General features: G+C 41.5%; 1 protein-coding gene across 4 annotated transcripts in view; it reads right to left on the bottom strand.

The window, feature by feature from the left end:
* Positions 1 to 4677: 4677 nt before the first annotated feature.
* ZNF451 (zinc finger protein 451) overlaps positions 4678 to 19527 on the bottom strand; it is a 43388-nt gene continuing 28538 nt past the window's right edge. For 3 of the 4 annotated variants that reach the window (XM_048078815.2, XM_048078817.2, XM_013172244.3), the window contains exons 12-15: positions 19295 to 19425; positions 17982 to 18168; positions 9223 to 9291; positions 4678 to 6883 (exon numbers count right to left, since the gene is read on the bottom strand). In XM_048078815.2, coding sequence (XP_047934772.2) covers positions 6831 to 6883; positions 9223 to 9291; positions 17982 to 18168; positions 19295 to 19425 — 440 coding nt within the window. In that variant the 3' untranslated portion in view covers positions 4678 to 6830. Of the gene's footprint in view, positions 6884 to 7512; positions 7563 to 9222; positions 9292 to 17981; positions 18169 to 19294; positions 19426 to 19527 lie in introns of all 4 variants that reach the window. The other variant, XM_066994776.1, reaches the window with a different exon arrangement.

Consider the following 19527-nt stretch of genomic DNA (forward strand, 5'->3'; position numbering starts at 1 on the left):
AACTTATGAGTCTTGGTGGCATCTATGACTGCCTAATGCCATCCATCAGTTAAACGATAGATGGAGTGGGGATGATCTCCGAAGATGAAAGCTTTTTGCACTTCTGCCACACCTATGGTACCAAAAGCAGATGTTAAACCAGGGGAACACCCTAGCAGGCCAGCCCGTGCTAGTTAAAATGCCTCAAGGGTCAGAAGCGAGGGAAACCACAGCTGGCAGCGCTGTGTTCAGAGCCCTCCTTTCACTTTCCTGCCCGGGCCAGCGGTGCCCATCCCATGGGGGCCCATCGGGCCGAGGCAGCGGCTCCTGCAGAAACCTGCGTCGCTTCCAGCAACTCAAGTTGTACTTGGGCTTTACTTGCCATTTCTGTGACTGTTTGAAAAGGAATTTGCTTATCCCTAATTCCAGGTTTGGGCAAATACTGCACGGCTCCAGCAGACCGATTTCTGGCACCCAGTTGAGAGGGATTTTGTTGCATGGGATATTGTTTTGTACGCTTCCCCGGCCATGATTCAAAATAGCTGTTTTCTCAGGCTTGTCCATTCAGAATGATATCATGTCCCAAGCCCTCTTGTTAAATTAATTGCCTGAGTTTCCTTTGTTTTACGTAGATGGATAAGTAAGGCTCATTGCCTGTGAGCTCATGGAAATAACTTCATTTGAACAACTGTTCCATCCATCTCGCTACAGTCTTTGTAGAAGGTGATTAAATACCACTTCCCACCCCAAACATATACAAACAGAAAGCCTTTGTAGCCATGGCACACTCTGTAACCATTTTTTCCTAGGATCCTGCCATTGTTTCCATGCCAATTTATTACATATCAGTCAGGTTGTGTTTAAAAAGCAGAAATCAAATAGCTAGTAGCTGAATTATAATGGACTTTTTTTTTTTTCCTTGCATAGGGGTTTAAGACTATGCAGGTATGGAACAGTTGTTAGTCGTGTACAAATGAAACCTATATGACTTTATCCTCTGATGGCAAAATGTTCTTCTACCCTAGAAGTGAGAGTAACACAACCAATGGAACCAAAATGCATGTTAAAAGCAAAATTGGTCTTTTGGACTGACTGCATCATTACCATCTGGGCAGCCTAGAGTGTTTTCCCATTTAGAAACCTGGAAGGACCATGGAAACTTCTCTTCCTGCTCTCTAGAGGGATAGATGGCCCCTTTTCGCCTCAGGTGCTCTATTTCTTGGTGAGATCAGCCCAGAAGGCCAGCTGCATCATGGGCTGCATCAAATGAAGCATGGCCAGCAGGTTGAGGGAGGTGATGGCCCCCCTCTGCTCTGCCCTTGGGAGGCCCCACCTGCAGTACTGTGTCCAGGTCTGGGGCCAAGCACAAGAAGGATGTGGGGCTGTTAGAACAGGTCCAGAGGAGGGCCACAAAGACAATCAGAGGGCTGGAGCACCCCTCCTGTGAAGAAAGGCTGAGAGATGGCTGGGGCTGTTCAGCCTGGAGAAGAGAAGGCTCCAGGGAGACCTCATCGCAGCTTTTCAGTACTTAAAGGGGACTTAAAAAAAGATAGAGAGCAAATTTTTACTCAGGCAGATAGTGATAAGATAAGGGTGAATGGTTTTAAACTAAAAGAGAGGAGATTTAGATTAGATGTCAGGAGGAAATTCTTCACTCAGAGGGTGGTGAGGCACTGGCACAGGTTGCCCAGAGAAGCTGTGGAAGCTTCTGTGGAAGCTTCTGAGAAGTTCTGTGGAAGCTTCTGTGGAAGCTTCTGTGGAAGCTTGTGAGAAGCTGCCCCACCCCTGGAAGTGTTCAAGGCCAGGTCAGATGGGGCCCTGGGCAACCTGGTCTGGTGGGAGGTGTCCCTGCCCGTGGCAGGGGGGTTGGAACTAGGTGATCTTTAAGGTCCCTTCCAACCCAATCCGTTCTATGCTTCTATGAAATATATAAAGGGAATGTTGTCACCACTTTTCCAAAATAATAGGTGGCTGGGCTGAAGAGGTAGGGGCCAGTCTCTGGAGGAAGGGAAGTGGCTCACGGCTGAACTGGGACAAGAAGTCAGGGCACAAGGAAGGAAGCAATTAGGTCCCTCAGGGCCCCAGACAATGGGTTGAGGAAGGTTCCTCATGTCTGAAACAAAGCACAGATTTCACACTCCTTATGGCCTGTGGTGAAGAAAGGTGATGGCTGGGTCAAGACTGCTGCCATGCAGTCCTCTCACTGTCCCTCTCTCCTTATCTCGTCCACAGCTATGTTTGTGTGACTGGACCACACGGCTCTATTCAGGCTGCAGGCACCGGGGAGAAGCCTGTAAGAAGGTGCATATCTGAATGTGAAGTAGCCAGCCATCTTTTGTGTAAACTACAGCATCATAAAAAATGCATGCCACTTGTAAACCAGAGCAACATGCAGAGGATTCTCATTCATGCGCACAAGATCTGTTCAGGCAGCAGAAAGCAGCTTTCCCAGGACTCAGGCACCTGACGTTATCTATAGGAGTTCAGAGCCAGAGAGATGATCCACCCCAAAAGCAGCACAAAGTGTCCCATTCCAACATTGCCTTATTCCAAACCCTGATATATACCTTGTCACATACCCTAACGCTTACCTATGAGCTGTCATGGAAGAGGATCAAAGAGCAAGTCCACACCCATGGAAATGCCATGCCAGATTCTTCTCCTCCCTTCTCCTACAGGCCCTTCATCCGAAGAAGCTTCTTTATCCGCAGGTGTAATGGAAACACACCGCTTCCCATACGTTCCATAAGGCTTCGGCCAGCCAACCAAAGGCAGCGTTGAGCACAGTAACAGCAGCAGCAAAGATGGGCCAACTTTTAGGGTTTTTTAGGGTATGTTTTCAATCAGAATACATGCTGGCTATTACAGGAGGCTGGCCCCTCACTTAGCACCGGCTGAACCTGTGCTACCGTGTCTACTGCTATTGTTGCCGATGCTAATTAAAACTAGCCCCGTGTTTGCCTACACACGTCGCAGTCATTTCACTGTGTAGGCAAGCCCTGAGGTCCCAAGGCTGTCAGAAGTCTGAGCGAGGTCCTCTATCTGAGGATCGATCTCCAAGCTGGTATGACCATTTCAGGGCATGCAGCACTTCATTCTCATGGAGAGGAACAATACTTAGCAAAATGCTTAGCAAATGAGCCAGCAAATTCTGCACAGCCACAGATACTGAGGAAGTTTTCAATGGAGCTCTGAGCAAAAAAACAAACTGAAGGACTCCCAGAAAACAGGATTCTGCAGTCAGCGAAAATAAACCACCGCAGATTTACAAAGGGAATTTAGTATCTAAATTTCCATGCATACATAGCTTTGCCATCTGAATGCACACTTGGTGTATACTCACTGCTTACCATAAATTTCCTGGCTTGTTTACACCCACTTTTGTAACGACTTGGACCATATCATTTGACCCACGACATTGCAACTGAACTCTAACCTTTTGACTTAAAATTCCTAGAGAAAATTTGAAGAAGTTTAGAAGTGTCAAAGAAACATGCATCTGCAGACTTTATTAAGGCTACTTAGCTGGAAAGAATTGTCAGAATGTATCTTGCTGTTATTGTCAACCATTTCTTCTAAATTAATTTTGAAGCAGTTCATCATCCGTCCTCTTCACCTCTTCCCAGTTTACAGCAGTCACTGTAAACATGGCTTGGACAGCATAAACGGGTAGAGCACTTTCCTTTTAAGAAAGAGGACGGCGTAACTTCATACCTCCGTGAACTTCACCTTATTTGGTAAGGATTCTGTAAAGGTTTGCAATCCACTACTCCTACAGGAACAGCAGTGGTCATGCCTGCACATCTCAAAGAGCTAAGAAAATCAAGCCATCACCCAAATCCATGCCCCTGCTATCTATACAAAGCAAGAAGTTTATAGTAAGCTAATCTCATTCCTTCTTATTCTTGTTCTTGTTATTGAACTCTACAGAAGCAACCAGGCAGGCACGAAGTTCAAGGCTACAGTGTCTTTCATAACAGTTGCACCAACTTATCTGGTATCTCATCTGGTCTCTGAACATGACCAAAACAGAAGGTTTCTTTGATCTGAAAGAATATGGCACACAAAGCACCAAAGACTCAAAAACCTTGTGCTAATCTTGACTTACCACAATGTAAGTTTTGTTCAACTTGGGCATGCACCATATTGAAACTAAGAGCATTAAAATAAACTGCTGGTGGAAAGCCGGGTAGAGATAAGACTTTCCTCATTATAGATAAATGCAAGAAAGCACCATTTGGTTAGTTTATAGTTACAAACGGTGAACTCAAAGATCACCACAGAAGCAAGCTACCTTTAAAACAGAAAAGACAAACAAAGGGATGCTTGGCAAACTTCTTTTAGCAGGTGAGTTGTGCTTGTAAATGCAGACAAATCTCAGAATATCCAGGGCAAACCTCAAAGATTTCAGCCAGTTAAACAAGATTCTCCAGCCAGAAACATTAGATTCTGAAACACGGCCGTTTACAAGACATCTTTTTCAGCTGAAGAACAAAGTGCAGTACCATGAGAAGCTGGTGAGTAACAAGTCACTTGTCTGTACATGCAGAGTTTTAAGAATCCACATTTTCTCTGCTCTTCTAGAAACAAAGGGATTAGAGGCCTGTGTCAGCAGAAAACTTCATGAAGAAAAATTTCAGAGAGTGTAAGAACATCAAAGAGACTAAAAAAAAAAAAGGACAAATTTCAAGACATTGGTAATTCTGTAGAGCACTTTTACTGCAAGAATACAGAGACTAGAACTCTAGCTGGTTTTATAACAGCCACAGATGTAGTAGTTGGGATTTGCTACTTATTTTGGTAAGCAGATGAGGAGGCCAACACAACATGCCTAGCTTTAATAACTAGAGCTCCAAGGACAGAGAATCTATGTGCACACATGGCTTTTTCTTTTTTTAATGCATATGATTAAGTCAAGGCCTATCAGGTACAATCAACCTTAAATTTTATGGCAGAATAAAATATTACGAGGAATAAAGTTTATGCTCAAAACCGAATGTAGTAGACTCAGGAGAAGACTGTCCACCAAGGTTTGAAACATTTGTTGAGTTAAGCAAAGAACTTTCTCAAGCTGAAGCATCTCTTTCTGTGAAAAGAATTTGCAACTTTACTGCCAGTGCTGAAAAAAAACCAAACTTCCACAAACCTCTAATTTGGGCAAAGAAGATTTCAAGGATGAAAGTTTTCTGCCTCATTCCACCTTATATTAGAAGAACTTTGCGTGAAAAATTCCGAAATCGATTTAGGTTGAGTCATTAGCTAAAGGCAACTCAAAGTCTTCTAGAATAGTGCTTCCTCAGCAGCAGTATGGTACTACACTCCCAAATTTGAACAGGCATGCTAGTAACCCAACATTTATAGTAGAAAAGCAAGCAGCAGACACAGTGGAAAAACTTCACAAGGTTCTGTTCAATCTGTAGCACTTTGGTGTCAGAGCCAACGAACTGGAAGCATTCAAACAATTTTCTGGGGTTTGAATGGTTTCTTCAAGTTGTATGATTGCTAACAAGTTCTGAGATAAAATTAATGAATCTGGTGAGTTATTTGCCTGAGAGACAGCAAGCAGCAGAAATAAAAGAGCATCAGTTTCCAACTTTTCTAACCATGATGGCACACAGCTGTAGTTAGTTTGACTCTTTGGAGCTGGCAGCGAGTAAAATCCAGCTTTCCCCTTTTTTCACTCTCCAAAAATAAGTATTCCTTTGCATAGTAAGTATTTAGATTTATAGCAGTTGCAAGCAAACTCACAAGCTAATGATTAAAAAAAAGCCGGCATTTTATTACATCAAGGTTTCTTACTGATTGACAACAATCATTCATTGGAGTAGAATAAGCTCATAAAGCTGGACAGCTTGCATAGGTATTTTTAAAGAAGGAGATGAGAAAGGTGGCACAGACAGCTTAATTTTAGACATGGAAAGAATTATTCACCTAAAAATAAGGACAGTACAAAAATAATGAACACAATTACTTCATCCAAGGCCACCTCTTCATGAACAGAAAGGAGCAAAGACAACCAGTGTATAGGATTGATTCGTCTTAAATTCTTTCACATCTATTTCAAACAGGAACTGGAAATTTTATTTAGCTTCTGTCCACTTAGATCTGTTCCTTCCTTAAACCAGGGAGAGGTATCAAACCTGTCAAACTTTAAGCCATCAAATCCAGTACTCTACCATGCCATCACTGAAAAATACACACATTTAAAAAAATAAAGCTAACAGAGACTAACTGTACAGTCCGTGGTCCTGATTTTGCCATTTACAGCGAACAGTCCATAGACAAAATTGTGATCAGGCAAGACTGTCCACAGACAAGAGTCAGACCATATGTTCAATTCATAAAGCTGGGGACTAAGCTTCTCTTTATAACAAGATCAGCTAGGCAAGTCAGTCTGAGATAATTGGAGTTTACTACTTGTATCTGTTGCAAAGACCACATGGAAAAGTAAATGAAGACGATGACATTTTGTGACAGAAGAATTAAATACCAGAACCCATTAACAATTAAAAAACAAACAAAACAAAAACAAAACACATAGTAAGACCAGCCTACTAATTAGGCAACAACTTATACAACTAGACTGGTGAGACTTAGTCATCACCCGCCAGAAACAGAAAATGAAAAGACTTTAAAATTTATTCTTATCATACACAATATATTGCAGCAGATATCCATAAACTCCAGCTGTTCATCAGCACGACAGAGAATGTAAGATTATAAATCTAACAATTCAAGATACAGACATGTTTTTGAAGCAGTATTTCTAAACCTTTGTAAATAGATGAACAAGCTTCCATTTTTGTGAGCAGCTTTGATGACACGGTGTTAGTGTATGGAAGTATCTTCATTTACATCTCCTCGAGGCTTCTCTTGATAGCTTCTTCTAATTCTGCATCTTCCTCTGTATGAATACAAAAAAAATTATAATCTCAAACTATGGTTGATAACTAGTCATAGACACAATTGCATTATTATTACCGCATAAAGCAACAAATTACTTCTGTGGGCAATGCCAGTAGACTGAAAATAAGTTACAAAACCAAAAAGGAAGTTATTTCCCTTCTTACATCTTACACCACCTTTTAAACACTCCAAAACAGAAACAACCTCTACAACCCTTCACTGTGTTAACTAGGGGCAGCCTGGTGATTCGTGTAAGATTGTAATGCAACTGCATATTTATCAGTCAAACGAATAACCACGATTAGCACTATGCATCAAGAAAAATAAGTAAAACCTTAACACAAAAAGACAGACACACAAAACAAGCAGTGTTTTTGCTCCAGTTCCTTGTCAATAGATATTCCTGTACCTAAATTGTGACTTGGCACCATTGTTGTCACTCCACTGGGAAGACATGAAGCACAGATAAAGTCATGATAAAGTCATATTAACCATAAGAGCAGCCCGCTTCAGGGCTGTAATATTTTTGATGGTGGGAGCAAGGCTGCACCGTGCTCATCTGATTTGTTAACGACGTCTCAAACACCCCCCGTAATTCTCAGAACAGCAGCTCTGCTCCGGCCTTACCTTTAGGTTGTCTTAGGCACTAATTGTTTGGGGTTAGTGAATTAAACATCCTGAAGATAAACAAGGTCAGTATTAATACTATTGGCATAGTTAGAAAAATTATAAAAGCCTTCAGGCACACTATAATTCCTAAGCAGTTCATCTTCTGCTTTAGGAGGACAGGAGCACAGTCTACAACAAAAGCTGACTGGTTTAGGTCTACTCTTATGACAAAGGAAAGTGAATAGCTACATATACGCACACACTAACATAACAGATTTTGAAACTTTGATTACTGTTGGGCTATTGCTGTATCTGAAGTTCACATCTGAGATTTCTGCAAGGCCTAGCTTTGTAAAGAAATGACACCAATGAATGTTCTCTGGTGTCTGCTAAGCCATTTTCATTCAGCTGGACTTTCTTGCAGCAGCCGATACTAATGACAAAGAGGTAAGTTAGTTTCTGAAAGGAAAACATTACATGGTCACAGAAACAAAGATGGATTTCTGAAGCTAAAACAAAGCAGAAAGGCACACTTACAGACAACTGCTTGCACTAATGTAAGTTGTCAGTAATCCACTAAGTCTGCGTAGCTACCAAGACTAAGCTCCAAACCATGACTGTGCTGCTCGTGGCACACAGCTTCCCAAAGTGATGCCCGGATTGGCTTGTATTCCCTGGAGCTGCTGAAGCAACCTTTTCTGCCTCCAACATTTGCTTTTGCTTTGTCCTCTTTTAGCAGCTGCTGGTACTTTTTCATTTTTATCCATTTCTGGAGTTGATTTTGCCTCCTCATTCCCTCTTACCCCCTTCGAGGGCTATTGTTAGCCACGCACACAGCTAGCTCGAGGCAGCTGAAGCCAGGCTGCTTCATAAGGCTGGTCCTGATGCCTCAAGTACAGAAGACATCTGGACCCAGGACATCTTGCACGCATCAAATGCCACCGCTATCATTAATGGCAACATCCAGTGCTTAGCAGCACCTGAGCATGGCAAACTTTCAGGACTGTAGATGAATGTATTTTTAATAGCTATTTAGCAACAGTTGTTAAATTTATCACTGAATACATTCTGGGAAGATCGTTACCTTAGTTTTATCACTGCATTTGTACAAAGTATTTATCAATATTTTTGTTCTTTTTAGAAGTGGGAAGGGGAAGAGTCAAGTTTTTAAACAGAACATTATTTCAAATGCATTGCAGTCTGTCCCTAAAATTAAGTAACTACATTGTACGAACATCACCCCTAAGCACAGCAGCAACAGGTTGAAAACAATTTCAAATAAGGTAAGATATGATGCGAGCAGATACTTGTACTGCTGATTCAAACTTATGCATAAATCTACAGCTTACTTTTAGGAGACGAGAGGGCTTGGTTGAGATATAGTACCTAATTCTGAACCATTTATTCAGAAGTTCAACTATTTATTGAGCAGTTCTACTCGCAGTCAGAGTCATATTAAACTGGTATGAAGTGAGCTCAGTCACATCTTAAATAGCACAATGCCCAGTGGTGCACCAATAAAAATAGATTTCAAGTCTGCTGGCATACTTTTCGGCCTAGGACGTTCTTTTTTCTTTTTAACTCACAGTATTCTTGACTACTCATTATTCCCCAGAATATTTTAGAGTATTCTTAAGAGGTCACTTGCCAGAAAAATGATTTTGAGTTTCTGTATCTTCTGTAACTAATAGCAATCCTGAAAATAGAGAAGTAAAAATTAAAACGGACCTTCCTGTTTCTTTTTTTCTTCTAAGCTCCTTTTCACTGTAAGTTCCATATCTTCATCCTCTTCACTATCTGAAAAATAATTGCATAGATTAAATGTAAATTACACATTGCTTCTAAGAAATAAGTCAGTCACCTCTTACACTTATCTTACTATAATAACATTGTAGTTTGGATTTTAAGAACTACACGTGAACTTAGCTATGTTTTCTTGCCTAAATACTCCATCTGAGCAACAGAGTGCTACAGCTAAACTCAGCAGTGCAATGCGTCAATTGAACAATACAATTCAGCAGATGTTGTTCAAATCTCACAGAAACCAGCAGAAATGCTTAGTTTGATCTGTTAATTTGTCATAGCCAAGCCCAGCCAAAATCCTACCACCACTTCCTTTCTAAGTAATGCTCTTCACAAGGCTGGTTTCCAGCTCCAGAATGACAGCTGTATTTTGAAATGTCTAGTAGGGATTGGTGTACCTAAACTTTTTTTCCCCCCACTTGTTTTAAATGGAGACTCAGAAAATTACAGGTTAAACACCCAAAGAAGTCCATTAGTCACATCATGTATTCGCTCTCCCGCTAGAGGCTGGTGCTGTTTTGGGAGATGGTCTCTGTAATGAGGTTGTATAATATTCACAGTGAACTAGGTCTCCGACGGTCACAGCAACAGAAGCACTTCCCTTCAAAACCAGTTCATTTATTAGTACATAAATGAAATTCTGGTTATGTTTAGAGGCAAGGAAGATTCTGATATGGACATCTAAATTACTAACTGTGTGACTTTAGGCATTTTAAATGATTTAAGTATTTGAAGTGACAAATACACATTATCCACACACATTGTCCTCAAGCCTCTGACACACACACCTTGTTTGAATAGCAGCATTACTGACTCTCCTGACTCCAGGAATACAAACACCAACAGCTCCTATCAAGCAGAACTCAGGAGCCCACAAAGATGCCAGAGACTTCTGAACACGTACTAAAGTTAGAAAGGTCTTTCTCCAGCCGCTTAGCTGATTGCCTGTGCATCCTTTTTGGAGCTGCCTACTATCTCTGGGTAGAAGATACACCTCCCTGTATATCACCATCCAAAGCAAACAAAATATAAGAAACAAAAACCCAGACAAACCCCAAACAAATGTCATTTAAATCACTTATGAGAGAAAAAGTGCAAAGAAAAGGCTTTGCACAAGTGGCCTCCCCCTTGTCAATGACCATTTTAATCTTCCAGCCTGGAAGATATATCTGACTGCTCTACAGTGTTGTACCTGTTAGAGATGTAACAGCTGAAGCAATCACTCCCTAACTCATTTCTTGGCATAAGTATAATGGAAGAATTGAGATCTCGAGACCAGTAAGTAGCAAGGCAAAGTACAAGAGATTCTCTGGTTTGCTGCCATTTCAAATAAAAGTGCATCGAGAGCACTTTCCTGGAGGTGTTTTTTTTTTTCCAGGCAACTTGACAGAAGATGTTGGCAAATGGGAAAGGCAAAATTCTTCATATTGCAACCCTGCATAGACAGCTAAACAGCAGAGGACAGGAGCAGTCAGAAGTTCAGCAGCTTCTTTCAGATATTAGCTAAAGAAGTCAGCTTTCCTGGAACTGGTTGTACAATCAGTCAGTATTTACCACAGAAAGAACCACGATGGCAACCCACTTGTATGATGTGCACAGCACTTTTCTGCTTACTCCTGGCTTCTCTGGCCCAGGCAATTGGCTTGCCTGAGATTCAGTTTTTCAGAATACAGATCCTTAGCTAAAGTGGATTTTACTGTCAACTAGGATAGTTATGAATATTTGAAAAGAATCTGTAGGTGAGAAAATAAAGGATTCATCTTACATATTAATTCAGGCCTCATCTTACCAAAATGTTTTACCAGTCACACCACTTTAATTACCCCCCTGTAATAACATGGGATACACGTCCATATTGGAACAGAGGTATGTGCAAACTGGCATGCAAAACATTTAAATGTTTTAAAAACAAGTTGCCTGTCTCATGATTTATCATGCTACTTATATGCAATAGCAGAACACTGCTCAATAGTTACAGCACAGAGAGCAGGTTTGCCTAAAGCACAGTTGAAGAAACACCATTCCACTACCTACACCTGTAAGCAAGCCTATTTTATTAGGGCACATAGTTTGCAAGCCTCTGGAAATGAAAGCACAGTTCATACACAGTAAGTGGTAGGTATCCAGTTGTGTCCTACAGACTGGGCATTCCACATACTGTATCTCAATTAATATAATACACTGATACCAAGTCAGCTATGGCTAAGATAAATTGAGCCAGAAGAGCTCAGAGAAACTATGAAACTTGAAAACAATTAGTACAGATCATATTCTGCCTAGTTAGAGAGGAAAACATCACCTCAGAGTCAAATGTCATTCCAAAGCGCACGAGAAGTCTCAAGAGCTACACTCTGCCTCCACTGATCTCAAGTTTGGTCATTACTTGCAAGACTTCTCCCCCCTCTACCTAACTATATCAATGCATGTTCAACTTCCCACACGGGCAGTTGCTGGATTCTTGTAAATCTTTGAGTTGGTAAAAGCTAACCTATTAAGAAGCCACAAAATCTAATCTAGAACTTTTTTTTACCTTTTTTTTTTCTGGGGCAAAGGCTTGTCAGTATCTCAAACTGTACTGACTTTCCCCATGCAAAACCAAAAGCATGATAACACTTGTCCCCAATACCGCCCTCTGCCCCTAAACGTACACAAAGCAAAGATTAAAGGTATCACGTTGAGTGTCTGGTGAGGCAGGCACAAAAGTAGTGAAGTTTCTGGATCAGAAAATTGTAAGATATTCTGATACGGCTCTGTGGGAATCAGGAATAAGACTAACAATCAGAATAAACACTGTCTGTAGGCAAAAATCTTAATATAAATGTTTCAACAAATAAAGGGATGAGGAGCAGGAACTCAGCTTGCCTTACGGGCTAGGCAGCAATAATTAAGCATGGAAGTCATCACTTATCAACAAAGAAGGAAGGGCCAATGGATTGAACAGATGCATTTTTAAGTCAGAAGAGACCAGGCTGACTTCCCACGCTGGACAGGTCATTGTGCTTGACCTAACGTTGCTTGTGGTGTGCCTGTATCCTGTGGCTGAACTCCGCTTTGAAGAAGATCTTGGATTCTAGTTAACGTGCCCAACGCCAGTATCACAGAACTACAAAATGGCTGAGGTTGGGAGAGACCTCTGGAGGTCATCTCGTCCACCCCCCTGCTCAAGCAGGGTCACCTAGAGCCACAGCTGCCCAGGCCCATGTCCAGATGGCTCTGGAGTATCTCCAGGTATTGTACCGGGGAGCCCAGAACTGGACGGGTGTAGCCTCACCAGCGTTGAGTAAAGAGGATGGATCTCCTCCCTCAGCCTGCTGGCAGTCCTCAGCCCACAGGTCGCAGCCCAGGAGACTGGTGGCCTTCTTTGCTTCAGGAGGACATTGCTGGCTCACGGTCAATTGGTTGTCCACGAGGACCTCTAGGTCCTCTTCTGGAAAGCTGCTTTCCAGCTGGTTGACCCTCAGCTTTTACTGGTGCCTGGGGTCGCTCCTCCCCAAGTGCAGGACTTCACACTTCTTGGCTGAATTTCACGAAGTTCCTGTCAGCCCATTTCTCCAGCCTGCCCAGGAGGTGGATGTTCCTCTGGATGGCAGCGTGACCCTCTGGTGTAACAGCCACTCCTCCTAGGTTTGTGGTATCAGCACACTCTGCCTCCTCATCACAACCACTAATGAAGATGTTAAACAGCATTGGGCCCAGCGCTGACCCATGGGGTACACCCATAGTTACTGGCCTTCACGCCACCGATCACCTGGGTTTGGCCATTCAGATGGTTTTTAATCCAGCCCGCGGTCCACTCATCCAGCCCACACTTCCTCAGCCTGTACTTCATCAGCATATACTTTTGGTGCTGCTGGCACCTTCTGAAGACGTAGGGTAAATGAAAACACATGACTTGGAGAAATCAGGCATGTCCTGTTTTTCTTGTTAAAAACGCTTAGCACACTCTGTAGCTCCCAGCTCCTCTGGGGTCACAGAGAAGCAGCAATTGCCCTATTTCTCAGCCAGAGCATCTTAAGATATAGCTTCTTCTCCAGTACATTTTGTTAGATAAACAACAGCTAAGAAACTCTGTTTGTACCTATTCTCTCACAGAAATCCTGCTGCTCTCTGTTGTCCTCACATATTGCCAAGTTCCTGCTGGAAGGAATAAAACAGGAATGCAAATTCTGTATGAGAACAGAGCTCAGTGATTAGGAAGGTTAACCCTAGAGACGGGAGTAAATGCAGTAACTTTCCTTGAGAGACATTGTACAGCAATATTTCCCCGGTCTCAGAAACCTACTCTGGAAACTGTTAAGCTTGCACAGAATGCAAGCGCCACCCACTGTCCTGACATCCAAGTGTCAGATGGAATTTGGATCAGTGACCCACACATCTCAGAGTAATTAAATCCCCTCTTCTACCTGACACTATTCTTCTTCTGCAACCTCCCCAGTTACTACTATCACCTTAATAGCTCCCATCAGGTGTCTGGCTGCTCAGTCACACTGAAGACTTGATGATTGCCCTCTCTTGGCCTTTGTCGTTCTCTCCCTTGCCTTGTCATAAAACTTGTTAACGCACCTCCGGACTGCTTCACACGTTGAGCAGTCTTGCACCCTACCTTCGCTTCCCTCTCCTATGACACTCTTAGTCTCAGTGACTCCCAGTTTCATCTGCCTCTTTACCGTCCCGATGCACAGTCACAGAACTATCACACTTAGCTCTCTCTCCAGCCACTTTCCCTTCTTACAGTTGACATCTGAAGTTTTAGTGCTACATTCCCTTGAGGGTACTGTTGAAATTACCTCATTCAGGATCCTAATGACTACTTAGCCAAAAACATAAGATCGGCACCCCACCCTTATCAATCCTCTTCACTGTGTGTGATCATGCTGCCTTTAAAATACTGTTCCTTGGCTTCCACAATCCCTTCCTTGATTCCTTCTTCACTAAGTCCCTGGAGGTTCTTCCCCATACACTCCTCCCCAGTACTTACTGCTCTGCTGTCTATTTCTTCATTAGGCAATATCATCTGTAAATGCACGTGCAGCTACTCCCTGTCGAGGTTTCACAAATACAGAAGACCATCTCTCCCTCCATGCAAACCAAAGCCTCATTCTATATTATCTCTCCCTGCAGATGTTCCCTCATCTGTGCATTCAAGTGTAGCATGAACACAAATAAAGCTCTTAATCCCCGACCCTGCTCCAACTGCATTTTTTTGGAAAGTGGATAACATGGATAATACCATGACGTTCACTCAGACTTTCATTTAACCTTCATCTTAGATATCTCTCTAAAAAAATTCAAAAAAATCACAACCAGGTTAAATTAAACCTTGAAGATATTTTTTTTTTTGGCATGACCTGGGTGGTGAGGTCTTCCCAGTTCATCCACTTGGCTAGAATTTTTGTTAAGGCTCATTATCTGAGGTCTTAATATACCTAAGGGCTTTCTGCGTAGGGCATACATACATATATTCAAATGTACACACAGATGTCACCGACATACCAAAGCTAATAACTTCCTGTTGTAGCTAAACACAAGGCTACAACCCAAGGCTGACTTTCTTCTTACTCCCTCCTGCAGTTGACTGTGGCCATTGTAAGAGCTGTGTACATAAAGGAATAAATGCTTCCCGTAGTTCATTTGTGGTGCAGGCAGTGTGCATCACACTGCAGATGCTTATGCCCTTCGTGTTCAATCTCTTTGGACGTGAGGGGCTGGAGGTTGTGACCTGTCTTTAGTCGCTTGCAGTCTGACACTTGCGTTAGCTGAAAGTTCAAAAAAAGCATCGTGCATCACTGTGCCATTGATTTTGACAGTCTCATGAGGCAGCCTGGCTCTTTAAAGAAAGGAGAAGAAAGTCTCCTTGTGGTTGTCTTCTTATCAAAAAACTCTTTTACTTAAGAGCTGAGTCAATTAAGGATCTCATTACAACATGAGTTTCTGAGAAATACAGTTAAGCTAAAGCCCTCATTTTATACAAGAATCACTTTTGTCAACTGAGAAGTGCTGGCATTCATACTGGTGTCAGCATGCCCTCAACATTGTCCAGCGTTCATTAGAACTGTAATTTGTAGCAGTGCTGGCATTCTGAGATATCAGGTGTCGAGATACAGACAAGAGATTGTGCTGTTTTTCTGCATGCAACAAACCCTTCTTTGTAAAGGAAAAATTTGTTTTACCCTTTTCAAACCACTCTATCAACATGCATGAATCTCCCATGATGTGTTGTGCCTTCAGCATGAAATTAAAACTCTTGTATTTATGAACTCAGGTTTAAAAGCAGCAGAAGAAATAAGTAATAAACGTCTTGCCTACTCTTTTCATACCTCAGAGGAAATTCATGGTCTCCTAATGTAACATATAGTTGATAGCCTGCTCCAATATACGCAATAACTTCTTTTTTTCCCTTTTTTTTAAAAATACATATAGTACAATTGCCACAGCAGATCTGCTGAAATGGTAAAACAGTTCACAAGATGCAACAGTCAGAGATTGCCACCACATGCTCACAAGCTAATGATAGCTTTGTGAAGATGATTCAGAGACACTGCTTCTTCGTTTTGAAGCTCATTCAGTCCCAAAAACTGTCTTATATTTTTCAACACAACTTTTTTTGTTGTTGTTTTTCACCTATTTTTCCCTCTAGAATACTGCCCCCAGGTTTGAGACTGTTGGAAATCAAGAAAATCTCATTTCTATTTCCTTATATTCAACTGTGTTTCTGTAACAGGACAACAGGTTTTACCAGCCTACAATACATAGCACAACTTTCCACCTCAGCCCTCCGATACTGGCCTTGCTACAGTAAGATTTGTGAATGCTTGCTGATGCTGCTGACCAGTGAAGCACGTATTCTGAGATGGCTACGTCTTTTTTAAAAGACCTTGATAGACCTTTGGCAGTGACATCAACCCACTACCCACAGAACATAGTCCTGTCATCAAAACCGAGTTTTCAAGTTGATTCTGTTCATTATGAGCTTGCCTGAGAACAGGACACAAGCATGATTCCAGCAACTTCCTGCTTAAAACATATATATGCACACATATTTTCGGTAATGACCACATGCATAACTTTAGTGGGATGCACAATGACCAAACAGCCAGCAAATTAAGGTTTCGGTTAGCTCAAACTCATCATTCTTAGCCAGAATACCCAGGTGAATGAAGCTATACCAGTAAAAGCACTCAAAAGGGAGCTAGAATACCCTTATGGAGCAACACAGTCATTCCCCTCTTCTCACCATCTGGTACTGGTAAGTCACACAACAAACCACACGTGAAAGAAGTCTCTACATATAAGACAACTTAAACTGAATGCGTGGAAGCTACAGTTCTCTTCCAGTATTTCCTTCTCTGAAATTAAAGCAAAACCATCTTCCCAATTAATATATGCAGTTATAATTACATTAGAACAGCTCTATCAAACTAGGGGTTTCAGTATGCTCTAAAAAGAAAACATTAATAGTGGTAATGTAATGACACAATGTGTAGCTTTATGGATAACTGAGGAGAAAAGTCATCTTCCTCCTTAAGCAAAGGGGACTACGCTAGTGAAAATCATGGCTCTCTAACCAGCTACAAGAAGAAATTTTACTGGTGTGGCTACTTCTGGATGGAAATGACATCTCCATAATCTAGTTGACAAACCTAGTCCAGCATGGCCAGAAAAATCTATAAGCACCTCTTCTGTGTCAGAAACACACAGATCAATTCCAGCTGACCACAGATCCAACCATTTCATTATCCCATCTGTTTTTCCCTACTTTAATCGATCAGTGCCAATTTACTATTCAGTGCTAGCACACCACTTCGATCTTCCTGATAGTACAGGAGAAACATAGGACAGTTCTCCTATACCTGCATACTAGTAGGGTATTTTTCTCAAAATAGTTACTTATTAATAATAATTAATTATAGTTAATAATAGTTAAATAGGCTACTTCAGAAAGAGCTTTCTGTAACATCCACTCAACTTACACGCCCAAAAGCCACAACAAAACAACTGGAAATGCATTGTCTTCTACGAAAACTTTACGTCAAGTTGTTTTAAAATACTGAGAAGTATTTAAACTCATCTCAGCTCCAATATCCTTTGCATGAAAATGAGGCTGCTCAAACCTCTGATTATTCTATATAAAAAAGTGTGATCATTTCAGCATGCCATTAACTAGAAGATGGCATTAAAAGTTCCATTGACATTTTTCCTCCTAACAGAGGTGTGAGTCATGTGTCAGTAAAGACAAATATCAAGTGACTGGAAGCGGCCAGGACAACTGAAGTTAAAATAGACAGAGATATTTTGGGAAATAACAACGAATTTAGCAAGGTCATATCTGTTTCAGACCCAGCACAGATCAGACAAAGCAGATTGGAACACAAGTCAATAAATATGCATGCTAGAGTGCTCTAAACAGCTTTTCTTTAACCAGAAAGGACTGAAATAACCGTTTGTTGCATGCTGTAACATAAAACATAGGACAGATTTGTTAGGTAGAACAGAAATGTGCAGTTAAGTCTGGTTTCAAAACTTGTCCCAAGCAAACTGATCTTCTGAGCTGTATATCATTAAAATGCAAGTACACTACAAGAAGCACCAAGTACCAACTTGTTTTATCAGCAAAAGTGGTCGGTTCTTTTATTGAGAAGACTACTAGTCTACTGGAAAGATTGTGCTTAATGCTGACTTTCTACCTTTTGTGGTATCTGAAATGCTGTTTAGCAAGGCACACATCATGTCTCCTTCAATGTGGTGGGGATTTAGGATGCGAGCTGACCGCTGAGTCATCTTAAACTGAGTTTCCAGTTCCAGGAAGCTTTTGTCTCCGGAAAGTATAGTGAAAGGAATTTGCTTGGGCAGGTGCTCATCCAGACGACCAGCCTGCACGGAAACAAAGGACAGGTGTTGAACTGAGATCGTAGTTTTACCTTGTGGAGTTTGGCTAGCTTTCTGTAAGGCAGCTCTTCATAGGAAAGCCTTCTACAGCAGCTTACCTCCACTTTTATCATCAGATGCAAGTTATACGACTGCAAAAGGTGTTATTTTGACACTGCATTTATTCTATAAATATGGTAATAGATATAGGGAACGGCTACCAGAACAGCACAGATACAGTATGGAAAAATTCTTAAAAACCAGCATTTCAGAATCATCTCCACTACAAACAAGCTGTATGTGCAGAGCATTTTAAGAACCATTAAAAAAAAAAGTAAGGCAACATATAAACACTGTTGCAAAACACATTTATAAAACTTACAATTACAACCTCAGGTAGGTTTTATCTAAATGATAAGACACTGTATTAATAAGCTGAGTCCCCAGAAGACCCCAGATTCCTGTCCTTCTCCTGCACTTCTCCCAGCCCAAAGCCCTAGGTCTACTCAACATGGTACTGAACATGGGCACTGCTCTTTGCCAGCTCAGCAGGGTCTCTGAAACTGACACACATCCAACTCCCTCTTATAGTTAGCTCCAGATTTGGGCCACTTGAAGGGAGAGGCAAAAGTTACACTTCATTCTGAAGCAGAAACTCTAAGAACTCTTTAAAAAAAAAAAAAAAAGTTTTCATTCCCTAACCAGCCTCCCATCCCTTCATAACAGACTGATGTCCTACTTGGGATAACATTTTCATTCCGAAAAAAAGATGAAAAAGAAGCAAAGCATAGGGCAAAGTGATAATGATACCTAAGTGTACTATATTTGCCAAGTTATGCTGTATGATCTTCATGCAATCCACAATTCAATTCACACGGAAAAAAAGTAAATGTGTAATTTTTCAGGTTTATCCAAACGTGTAGGGGGAGTGCTTCAAAAATCACTTCTCAACAGGCTGTCTCTACCCAATTCAATGACAGGTTTTATTGTTCTTTTTAGTGGACACAGAAGTTGTGTGAAGAGAATCTAAGAATCTCACATGCGATTAGTACTTAACACCAATGTCAGACATCACCTGGCCACCCTTCTCTAGGTGCAGAAACAACAACAAAGACATTGTGCACTAACTTACATGAACACAGAGAGCAAAGTCTGCTGCCTCTCTTCTGGTACCGCAACGTGGATGAAGGAAGAAGCATCCAATCCTCTTAAGATAATTATAAATTCTGCACTGCACTGGAGGTCTCCAGTTGCTGTGTCCTCCTAAGCAGTCAAAGAAAAGAAATGCATAGCACTGTCACCATGAGTTAAGAATGAAAGGCAAAAGTAAAGGTACAACTGGCTTTAAAGATGAAATTTATTCTG

The sequence above is a fragment of the Anser cygnoides genome, chromosome 3 (genome assembly GCF_040182565.1).
Source record: "Anser cygnoides isolate HZ-2024a breed goose chromosome 3, Taihu_goose_T2T_genome, whole genome shotgun sequence".
Classification (NCBI taxonomy): domain Eukaryota; kingdom Metazoa; phylum Chordata; class Aves; order Anseriformes; family Anatidae; genus Anser; species Anser cygnoides.